Below are 12,683 nucleotides of genomic sequence, written 5' to 3'. Positions count from 1 at the left end.
GATCTCCTGTCACACACAGCAGTCTCTAGTGTTTACACAGTCTCTAGTGTTTACACAGAATGGTGTGAAAAACAAAAAACATGCTGTGAGCCGAGGGTCTGCAGGCTGAAACACACTGATGATGACTGAGATCTATAGTAACTCAAATAAGGACTCTCCACAGTGAGCAGAAAAGCCTCTCAGAACACACAACAACCCTTAAGGTGAATGAGCTATAACAGTGAAGAACAACAAACTGAGGCTCTCATGGGCACAGACTCACTGAACTGGACAGGTGAAAACTGGAAAAAGATCCGTGGATTTTTTTTCTAATCTTCAGCTGTCCAGTTTTGTTGCGTCTGTGACCATGATAGCCTCAGATTCCTGTTCTTGGCGGACAGGAGTGGAACCTGATGTGGTCTTCTGCTGTTGGAGCCTATCCACCTCAAGGTTCAATGTTTTGTGCATCCCAGTGTGCTTTTCTGCTTATCATGGTTGTAAAGAGTGTTTATTTGAGTTATCCTGTCTGGCAGCTTGAACCAATCTGGCTATTTTCCTCTAACCTCTCTTATCAAAAAAGCACTTCCACCCACAGATCTGTCACTCACTGAATGTTTTTTTTTGTTTGTTTGTTTTTCGCACCATTGTGTGTAAATTCTAGAGACTGTTGTGTGTGAACATCCCAGGAGATCAGCAGTTTCTGAAATAAACCAGTCCATCTGGTACCAACATCGATACCATGGTTAACGTCACAGAGGTCAAACTTTTTCTTTATTCTGATGTTTGATGTGAAGTTTAACTGAAGCTCTTGACCTGTATCCACATGATTTTATGGCTCTGGGACTCCAAAGAACCACAGTGAGAGCCATTATCTCCAAATGGAAAAACTCAGTGCATTAGTGAACCTTCCCAGAAGTGTCCGATCTTGCAAAATTCCTCCAAAATCACATCGATGACTCATCCAGGAAGTCACAAAAGAGCCACGGACATCATCAAAGGACCTACAGGCCTCTCTTGCATCAATAAAAGTCACTGTTCATGACTCCACTATAAGAAAGACAAAAATGGCATCCATGGCAGAGGGGCGAGGTGAAAACCACTGCTAACCCAGAAGAACATTAAGGCTCATCTGAATTTTGCCAAAACACACCTTCCTGATCCTCAAAGATGAAAGAAAGTAAGACGATGATTAGTCACAGTAACCATATCGATTTTTAATAAGAGATTCTACTCTGGGGTATAATTAGAAGTTGCTCACAACTGTTTGTGTTGTGGAATTTACATGATTAATTGATTAATTTGTTAGCTGCCAAAATCAGACTGTACACGTTTAAAACTGTTACCACTGACTGAACTTACATGCGAATGTAAGTTCAGTCAGTGGTAACAGTTTTAAACGTGTAGAAGCTGAACTTACCGGTGGACAAACACCCTCGAATCATTTACAGAGCCAGGCTTCAAATGAAATATGATTTTGGTGAAAGGGCTACAATCATATCTGAAATGAAAATTTGACTGTATATTGATGCTGTGAAAATAAAGGTTTATTTACATGATCTAGCGGTGATTTACATGATGGGAATCTGTATTCAAGCCATTTAGGATTGGAAATCATCTCCATGGAAAACAATGAAATTGTGCAAAAAAAAAAAAAAAAAAACAACCTTCAAAGCACATTGTGTACTGTAGAGTGTCCAGTATTTTCAGCATCAGTAAAACTGTACAGAAAACTGCTACTGCCAAAAAAATCATGATGATGGAGAAGGAAGGCATGAAGTCTTTTTGTGGCCTGGTGAAAGGAAGTCAATGAGCAAAAATAACCACAGGGTTTATCTGTTCACTTGTCTGCCTCTGGGAAAGATAAATAACCCTCTGTTCAAGGTCTAATTCATTACTGGCATAATGTTCAGAGAAATTATTCAAATTCTTCATTTGAATAGGATGTTCAGTGATCGTGTATAATGTTTCCGACACAGATTAAACATGTGCTGGAATTCTCTCCTCCTTAAATCCTACAGTGGTTTAACTCTTAAAGAACCAGTATGCAAGTTTAAAAGCCCTATGCTAGGCCACGATATTGAATGGGAGGACAAAAATAATTCTGCTATCTATCAGTAAGTCAGCATTACCATTATGAAACCATTCTGGTTGAGCATTATCAATCTCATCATAGACAAAAAAAAACAAAACTATTGTTCATACACATAGGAACACACTCACTGAAAGACAGACAGGCAACACCATGGGTGATTGCAATTTTTTTCAACTTGAGTCTAATTATTTCATGTCTCTTCTGTATAGCAGGCACAGTAAACAGAAACTCTTTTTAGTTCAAAGCAAGAATGCAAAATTTATGCTTCGGGTCGTTTGCACCTTTGTTGAATTTGTACTTCGATTAGGCAATGTTTTTCTTAGTCTGTTTGTTTCCAGTGTCTTCTCAAAGACACTAGAATCAGTGATCGAGGATGCAATATAGCTTATTCATGTTCATTACACCCACTGCTGTATTTCAAGTGCACCTTCTCTACTGCTGCTGATGACACGTTTTGGATGTGTCAGTGAAGCAGGAGTAAATAAATTAGCCCAAATGCACACGAAATCTAGGGAGCATTTCATTGTGTGTAATCACTTGACATGAGTGTCAGGCTGCGTGGATCTACAGTCTGTGCCAGAAAGAATTCAGCCCCAGTCTTTGCTTCATAGCATTTGGTGTATTTATTCATTTATTTATTACACATTTGACTTATGCTGGTGCTTTTGTTCTTTGTTCTATACAAGCGAAATATAATCCATATTAAGCCATTTGTTATCATCAAAGATGATGTGTGTGTGTGTGTGTGTGTTTCATTGAAAGAGAGGTGGAAATATATTATTACGGTTGCAAAATCAAAATTATTCAATACCTATTGCGAATCAGGTTTATTGTCAAAATTTACAGACATTCAGCTGTTTGCAATGAACAAATCAAACAAAAGCAATAGAAATAGTTCAACACAATGAATGCTTCAAGTGGTTTCCCCAAATTCAACTGAAAATGCAACTTATAATGATTTCTCCAGTCTCAAAAGTATTCAGTCCCTTCATGGCAAGCATCTTTAATACTTAGTAGAGCACCGTTTTGCTGTTATGACCTGCTGCAAATGAGATGCATAGCTTCTGGCAGCGTTCTTGAGGAATCTTAACCCATTCCTCACGAGCGATGGCCTCCAGTTCAGTAATATTCTTGGGTTTGCATGCTGCAACCGCCTTCTTCAAATCCCACCAGAGATTTTCTAATGGGGTTCAAGTCAGGTGACTGATGGCCCTGAAGAATCTCCCAGGACTTCTTCTGCAACCAAGCCTTGGTGGAATTTGAGGTATGCTTGGGATCATTGTCCTGTTGGAAGGTCCAATGGCAACCAGGTTTCAGCTTCCTCACAGACGGAATGACATTTTCTCCAAGGATTTCCTAATACTTCAATGAATCCATCTTGCCTTCCACACGCTGCAGGTTTCCAGTGCCAGAGGATACAAAGCAGCCCCAGAGCATCACCGAGTCTCCACCATGCTTGACTGTGGACAGAGTGTTCTTTCTTCATTCTTCTTCCTCCAGACATACCGCTGATCCATCGTGCCGAAAAGTTCCAGTTTTGTTTCATCGCTCCACAGAACAGAATTCCAAAACTTCTGTGGCTTATTGATATGATTTTGAGCCGACTTTTCTTGTGCTTTTGGGTCAGTAGTGGTGAACATCTTGCAGTTCTGGCATGGAAACCTTCTGTGTTTAGTACGCGCCTTACTGTGCTCACTGAAACCTCAGTTCCTGATACCACCAAGTCTTGCTGCAGGTCTTTTGCATTCACTCGAGGGTTTCTCACAACCTGCCTTCTCAGAAATCTGGTTACAGCCATTGATAGCTTCCTTTTTCTGCCCCGTCCAGGTATTTCATACATTTTCTACCCCTTGCCAGTTCAGGCATCATGTGTTCCAGCTCAAGCACACCTACTGCAACTAATGAAGCTCTTGATTAGTTGCATCAGGTGTGCTTGAGACAACACCTGTTTTACATATTTGTGCTGTTGTGAGGATTCTATACAGGGGGTTACATAATTTTAAAACTGGAGAAATCATTATAAGTTGCATTTTCAGTTGAATTTGCTGGATTTCAATTGTTCAATTTCAATTCATTGCAAACAGATGAAAGTCTGTAAATATTGACAATAAACCTGATTTGCAATGGGGGTTGAATCATTTTGATTGCAACTGTAGATGTAGTCTATTGCCTGCCAAAATATTTGTGTGTAAGAAATTATGAAACATGTTTTGTAAACTATGTTAAGTCCCAAAGAAATTATTATTGTAATAACAGTCACAGCTATTATCAGTATAGTTGAATGCAAATGTTTGCCACATAACCGTATTTGAAAATAATGAAACCAGCAAAACTTTTTGCTTTACAGATGTTTATATCAAATGTCTTATAAAAATGGACCTTTATACCACTTGTAACATGAGAGTTCAAGCCTGTTTAAACATTCCATGCTTTAAACAATATATATATATATTTAATATATAAGTCATTAGATATCTTAATGTGGCAAACGTTTAAGCTTGCTAATAAAGAAAACTTTTGATTTAGTCTAAAATCCTGTAATATTTACATGTTACAAAGGGGTTTTAAATGAAAAAATACCAATAAACAAACAGTTTTATAGTTAAACTGTACATTTGAGGTACATGCAAAATTTTGCACTCAATTGTACAATGTTTCTGCAGTAGAATGCCATCATGCTGGCTTGTAGATTAATATAACAACCATGTCGCAAACAAACAGCTACCTGTTTATATATATATATATATATATATATATATATATATATATATATATATATATATATATATATATATATATATATATATATATATATATACCTGCATTCAGCTGAAACCTGAGGATTAACAGAAACAATCCTGGCATTTGCAAGACCATAAATTTCAGAGCATAAATTGTAAATTGTCAAACTGACTGAACTGTATTTGAAATTCTAGATTTTCATGAATCCTAAATTAAATGGTCTGGTTAATTCAGCAGTCCCGTTCTCTGGAATACACCACTTTTTAAACTTATCATAGTTTCAGATCTTAATACCCTCATCAATTGTACTTCATATAAAAAATTACTAAAATTACTTGAGTGTCTGCCAATAATGAAATCCTATATATTATGAGTACAACTATGCTATTAAATGAATGTAGTGGAACTATTATGTATTATTACTATTTGGGCTTTATACATTATAGATGATGTATAAATATCTTGAATAGGTGATTCATCACTGCATTGCCGGCCTTGCTCAAGCATGATGTGACATTGCTAATCCTAAAATCCTATTAGACCATAAATGAACTGAATATAATGTTATGTAATAGAATTTCCAGTGCTATTCATCTTTTTGCAGGCATTTAGACAGTGAAACACAGTGTCCAATTAATTTATAGGAATGTAGTTGAGAACGGACATACTACTCCACGCAAAGATATTTAAAAGGCTTTATTTCATATGATTAGCTAGTTGAGAACCAATGGATGAATCTGCATGTAGACCTTTTTTTTAGTGGCTGGTATCTCTTCAAGTACTGACATTATTGGTTTACAGAATGACAATAACCTACATGAGTAGCAAAGGCTTATCTTCTGATGGTAAATGGGATTCTCTGTAAGAGATAAAAGCATGCCAAAGCATCCACAAAAGGAATCACTGACACAGGTACCTCTACACGAGACACAATGGACGAGGACGAGCAGGTCTTTGGAAACGTCTTTACATGGTTTCACCATGAAATGAATACAGAGAACGAGTGTGTTAGATCATGTTAGTAAGCGTGTGTCGACATTATGGCATAGGCAAAATTGTTTGCCATTAATATGGCCCGGAGAGGTGGTGAAATTAAATGTCTCAGCATGGGCAAGGGGCCAGTCATCTGGCATCCAGTGTCCCAGGGAAGACTGGGATTTTGTTGTCTGCTTGGCAGGGGTGTAATGATCCCCTGTAGCTTTTCAATCATGGTCACACAAAAAATATGAAGACATTCTTCTTTTTTTTCTGCATTGGTCCTATTGCAACGTCCTAAGCAGCAGCACAGAAGTCCATGGCAGCTGGACATGACTTAAAAAGCACACATCACTTTAAAGCAAATGTTCCAGAGACAAAACACACCTTTGATGGAACTTTAGAAAACAAGACATTCAAAATGGAAAAAAACAAAAAACAAAACAAAAGATCCATTGCTAGACTTTTCATGATGTAAGCATGATACCAAAGACAGAGCCTGTTAGGGGTTTTGTACTCACTCTATACACACAAGTTGGAAATAAAAGAAAATGCTTATTCACAGTAGGCTAGTCACAGCTCCCCCCCCCCCCCCCCCCCCCACACACACACATGACAGACATGAAGCTGTCCTCGTTTTAATCTTGTAAAAAGGCCCACACATAATGGTGTAACTCCTACATGAAGTAATGTGTAGGCTTGTTCAAAGAAATCAGTGGATGTTAGGAAAAAACAAAGGATCACACGTTACATTAAATAACAGGCTTTTACGACAACAGTTTTGCTTAAATAATCTATAATGATAGGTTTTCTTCTCATCAATTTTAAGACACTCATAAATGTCTTTTAGCCATCTGGCAAGACTTCAAACCTTGATTCATGTAAATACTTTGTACACACACACTCACACGCAGGCATACACTAACAAAGACACACATTGCATAATAAAATCATGCCACTGTTACATGTGGATCACTAGAACTGTACTTGTTCTACTAATCATATCTTTTGCAAGCATTTGTGTACTGATTAATGTGAAACACCAACTCAGTTTGTTTTGGATTACACCGATGTAGAGATAGCTACCACTAACATACAAATACTCTATGACTAACAACATGTGTGCATGAACTGGCTTAATCCTACCTCTTTATGATCTGTTCGTTAAAATAAATAAAACTTTACACTGCCTTTCAACAGACAGCTCCTTTTTTTTTTTCTTAAAAACTCGCATTTCCTTTCACATCTTTTGAATCAAAGGGATGTACAAAGAATGTGTGATCTGTTGTTGTTTTTTTTTTTTGTCACTGAGGTACACGTTCTTGTCCTACGATTATAAGGTTTTGTGGAAAAGGGACCACACATATGGCTTCTGACTTAGATTTCCTTACTGTAAATACACACAGATTTTTTTTAACCAGAAAAGCAAAAATCTGAATATTGTATTCACAAACATAACAAAACATATCAGCAAGACAGAACAAATACAAAAAAGAAAAAAAAACAACAAAATAAATAAAAAGTTAACAAAGAAATATCGACTGGACATAAATCGAGCATAAAGAAAGCATGATAAGCTCATAAATAAACAAGTGAATCACAAACGCAACCACAGTAATATGGCACATTTGAATAAAACAAAATTTGCACACAGCTCAGAGTAGCACTCCTCAGATCGAAAGGAAAATAAAGTAACCTGAAAGGCTTGAAATCTTCAGCTAAAGATTTACAGTAATTCCTATACCCACTCTGGGGAATTTAATAAAATGTGCAGTCATTGTATTTTTCCTCTACGTTTTATTATCAAAATGACAAATGCCACACATACACAATATATGCTCTATCTTCAAAACATGCTTCTATGTACATCAAGGTATAGACACATGCTGTATTAACAAAGTTTATCAATGCATATGTACAGCACAATTAGAGGAGAGCAGAGGGAAAGAAGTGCCCATCAGTGGACTGAACTAAGTGTGGTCTATTGCCTCGTTTTGTACCTTCTAACATAAAACAACAGAGATGAGACAATGTTTGTCACATCTCCAGTGAACTGCATCCCTTCCCATTAAACCTGCATTATTACTTTGGCATTTCAAATGTCAAATGTCTTCTGATTGAATGGCGTTTAATGGGTTTGTTTGTGGTTGTAGGCAAAGTTCCTTCAAACAAACAAAGGCAGTGAACTAACCAGTGGCTTAAAATGTGCATTATACATATACACGAACCAAATGAATGGAAAGTGGATTCGAAGCTTCGGTGAATTAACAGCCATACTAAATGATGGCGCTTGATTTATTCTCACAAAGCATTCTTGGTCAGTTTAAGTATAGTGTAAATGGTATGATAAGATTAATGAATTTATTCCACATTAAATAAGGCAATACCATCAGGATAATCTCGTTTTAAACCCTTCCAGAAATCCTCTAGCAAATAAACATCTTTATCATTGATATCAGATTTAAAGGTTTAGGTATAGTGATAAGTATATGATGACTAATTTTGTCTTATTTTTCTCCATTGTCCATTTTTCAACACGTAGGGCGCTGTGTTAACAGGGAGCTGTAAATCGCTCCAAAAACAAACAAACAAACAAACAAACAAAACAAACAAACAAACAAAAAAACCTGTAGCCCTGATTCTTCTTTCATCTCAAAAGCACATTTAACCTTTAGATTTCTAAAAGCTAAATCTAGCAGCCTTAAAAATGAACATACATTTGGTAAACAATTTCACTGTAAAATATTTAGCGTAGACTTACCTTACTATTCATGAACAATATGTTGTTTACTTGTACCAATGTATAGCTAAAGTGTGTAAATTGTGAATTAGCCATGTTTTGCTTCAAAACCCAGCACAGAGAATCAGTTGAAAGCCTTTGAACTTTCAAGTTGTGTCAATAAATGTGACAATGTTGGACAGCCATCATTTACTGAAACTTATAAATGTTGATACATAGGGTGTGAGAAATATATACGATGATATAATTGACTTGTTCATATATATTATTTCTGTACTAGTTAAACATATTTTGTCAGGTAGTCCGATTTTTTTTTTTTTATTAGCAATTTCTTGTGTCTTATATACACGCAATGATATAATTTCATTGAATCAATTTGATATGTCGATGGTAACTGACCATAGAGGATGAAGATGCCATGTCTGTGTTATGAAAGCTATATGACTCCATGTGCAAATATCCCTCTGTTGCAGGAGCATGGGATGACAATTTGAAAACTGCTTTAGGACGACAAAACATGTCTTCTTCAACCACGCTTCCACTCAGTGTACACTACAGGATGAACTGGGTTTTGGGGAGACATGGAGTTTTCACATTCAGCAATGCTGACTTTTTCAAGTACATTATTCTGAACATTATTTGGAGTAGGCATGGGCAGTGGTTGGTCGGCTTTCATGCAGAGGTGGCTGGGTTGGATGGGTTGAGGAGGGAGGTTAGTTGATTAGTTGAATTTGTAGAGAGGTGAAGTTACTTCTTGGCATGGAGACCAGCCAGCGTGGCGTCTATGTCCTCTTCTTCTTTCAGGGTGTGCCACTGAGCAATAGGACGGCGTGGGTTGGCCAGCATGTCGGACCAGTGCTTCAGCTCTGTGCCTGAAGCCTTGCTGCCAATAAAGAGCTTTCCGATGGCATCATTCTTACCAATCTTGTCGTAGTCAAAGACGGTGACTACCACGAGGATTTTCTAAGTAGCAAGACAAAGACAGCATTAAAAGTAATTCAAGAATGTTCGCTTTTATTTGCAACGTGGCGAGATGTCAGCTTTGTCAACATGGCATAGAAAAGATTATTTTTTATAGAATTGTTTCTTATGCAAAAAAATGTAGACGCCTCAAACACATGGCTCCCAAAAATGTGCAATAGAAAAGCAATCGCCCTATCGTCGAGAGATTAAGTTTTTTTTTTTCTGAAGCAGAGATTATGATTTTGATCAATAGACATATAAGCTGTGTTGGTTAATATTTCTGTGTGTTTGTCATTTTAAATAAATATTAACAAAATATGGGACACATGAAGAGCTGCAAGTTCACAGAATAGAACCCACTGGGTTTATATTCCTGAGTTTATTTAGAATACTTCTGTTGCTCAATCAGTTGATGTTGGGAAAGCTGGCCTTTGCATGGAAGTTGTTTCGCATGTGCCTGTTGTGCTTTGGTGTAGGGGAAGTGGATAAAGGATGCATCCAGCACTGTAGGTATAATCCTACTCAATGCTGGTTGTAACATACCGGCTATATCCAAATCATCTCTCTCAAATGTGCCTGTAGCCAAAAATCATATAGCTGAAAGGACTTTCACAGGTTTTGCGTTTGTGTGCATCGTTTCCCTCTCCGGGTTACGTCCCAGCTGATAGCACAAATTTATCAGCATTGGTTTCTGGATTTGGCTTCTGCTGATAAACCATTTTTGAGATTTCAGAAAAAAAGAAATAAAATCAGTCCTGACCCTCAAAAAGTGCTTCCTCCGTATAGCACGATGAGCAACAACCTTCAACAAAGTGCGATAAGCCATGCTGCAGGCTTTTTTTTTTTTTTTGTATGTAACACTAATAACTTTCAAAGGTAATTCAGTGTCTTGAGTACAGGCTCATGATTTAACAAGGCCCTATATAAAGAGTTCCAGAACAAACACATTATACACATACTGCATTGTTTTGTTTTGTTTGGACTGATGTGTACTTCGCATGCACATGGTCAGTGCTGAAGAATCGTTCTATTGGATAAATCCCACACTTGAAGTTAAAAAGTCCGTACACAATTTACGCTGAAAGTCAGATGCATGTTTTCACCCACGTATAAAAACATTTTTGAAAACGTTCACTCAGCTTCATCGCAATTCTTAAACTCATATCTCAGACTGGTCTTATTATTGCCTACCTGCCCAAGCCCTCTCATTACCACCCTGCACTGTTTCGAACACATTTGCAGTGAGTGAGCTGTCGCCCTCTTGATAAATTGTTGTTGCAAATGTTAATTGTTGTGTGGTTGTTTATTGGCTTCCCTTTCACTCAGTTTTGATCTCAGGGAAATTAGTGCATGGCTAATGTAGTAAGGCATTGATGGTGCTTGTGTCTAGTGTTTTTCTTATACAGTGATTTTGTTAATAAATCTTTACCAGTGGTTCTCTGACTAACAAAGTGCTTCTTTTTCTTCTTTTTTTTTTTTTTTTAAGCTCTACTTGACCAATGTTGTCAAAATTGCACAATGCTGCATACACACAAGTACAATTATGAAATATAGTGTCTGACAATGTTAAATTTCGTAATTGTACTTGCGTGTGTGTGTGTGGGAATATTATTCCCATTATTATTGAAACCTTCACATCACAGGAACCTACCCAAAAGCACCCGGCTTAACCATCTCTGCAGCCACTACGTTCAGTATCCACTGCAAAGGCACTTAGTTGTCACTTTCTTTCAGATGAAGCACCATTCTTTAATAAATTAGTGGTAGATAAAACCTTGTCTGTGTTTTTTTTCTCACTGAGATATGGTTGACTACATATATTTCAATGCCCTCACACCATGTCCGTACAGCTAGCAAGGCTCAGGTTGAAGGGAAAAGGTAGTTTACTCACTGTTATTTATAATAATGCTCTTAATAATAGTCACTGTGAGTATTATTTGAATAACGGCACTAAATATTGTTCTTCTAATCACTGCTACTGCTGTTCCTGTTCATCTATCGCTCACCCAAAAATAACTCATAAACTTCTGTCTGAATTTAGCAAACTGTTCTTTGTGCTAGAGGCATTGAACATCGATGTTAATATAAACTATTACTTGTCAACTGAAAATAATGTCCATTTATGTTTTAATGTGTTGCAGCATGTTAATTTCCATACTCACATTCAGACACGCAACTTAATATGCTTCACTGGTTTGTGACTCTGGTTCTGTAATTGAGGTTTCTGATCATTGCTTTTCTATTACCCAGCCTACCAAGAAAGTTTCTATTTCTTATTGCAATAGCATGACAGTTTACTCCTGAGCTCTGTATGCTCAATTTTTTGCCTATGTAATCAGTGGAACTGGCCGCACACCCGCAACTCCCTTTGGTGCTATTAAAAAACTCCTTCAACCTCCCCCAGCTGCAGTCTCTAGTTCGTTTGAGCGCTATGGCACTTTTCTCAGGTTCTTTAATGAATTAGCAAAACTGCTGTACCTAAAGTCATCAGTGTCTCAATGGAGTCGCCCCTTCACACAAAAATGTGATATGTGATATGCTGCTTAAAACCCTGGATAAACTAATGGTTTATAACAGTTTTTTTCTCTTACTGAGCCAAGCACCATCTCTGATCTTATTGATAAACCTAATTCAGCTTCCTGCCTGCTTGTTCCTGCCCCAAACTTAAGCAGTGTCTCTGTCATCTCTACGTCCATCTGTCATCTCATGAACATGGCACTTCATTCAGGATATGCCCCTACCGCTCTTAAAACCGTAATTATTGAATCCGTTCTTAAGAAACCTCATCTTGACCCTGCCTCACTTGAACGCTATCGACCCAATTCTAATCGACCTTTCCTGGCTCAAGTGTGGTAAATGGTTATAGCCTCATAGTCACAAATCTTCCTAAATGATAATCTTTCTGAAACTTTTCAAACTGGCTTCCAAATAGTACACACTGCTCTTTTTCCTCTGGTGATCTCTATACTGACTGTTAGATCATCAGCATTCTGGATCTTTATGACCTCTGTGCTGTCTTCAATATAGTACATCACAACATAGTCATTTCCCATCTGTCAGCTGTTGGTGTTATGGAATTAGCTCTTGCCCGGTTCAAATCTTATCTTATTAACAAACATCTTTCTGCTACAATGAGCTAACACAAATCACACACTGCTACTGTAGCTCTGGGTGTTCCCCAGGGATCAGTTC

At 37.4% G+C, this 12,683-nt stretch overlaps 1 protein-coding gene across 5 annotated transcripts in view; it reads right to left on the bottom strand.

Annotated features, from left to right (window-relative positions):
- Nucleotides 1-8,761: 8,761 nt before the first annotated feature.
- Nucleotides 8,762-12,683, bottom strand: part of LOC128614663 (synaptotagmin-2) — a 55,444-nt gene continuing 51,522 nt past the window's right edge. For all 5 annotated transcript variants that reach the window (XM_053636201.1, XM_053636196.1, XM_053636199.1 and 2 more), the window contains one exon: nt 8,762-9,491. In XM_053636201.1, coding sequence (XP_053492176.1) covers nt 9,276-9,491 — 216 coding nt within the window. In that variant the 3' untranslated portion in view covers nt 8,762-9,275. The remainder of the gene's footprint in view (nt 9,492-12,683) is intronic.

Source organism: Ictalurus furcatus, chromosome 11 (assembly GCF_023375685.1).
Source record: "Ictalurus furcatus strain D&B chromosome 11, Billie_1.0, whole genome shotgun sequence".
Lineage (NCBI taxonomy): Eukaryota > Metazoa > Chordata > Actinopteri > Siluriformes > Ictaluridae > Ictalurus > Ictalurus furcatus.
Note: the sequence above shows the minus strand (reverse complement) of the source record. Positions and strands in the feature narration are given on the sequence as shown.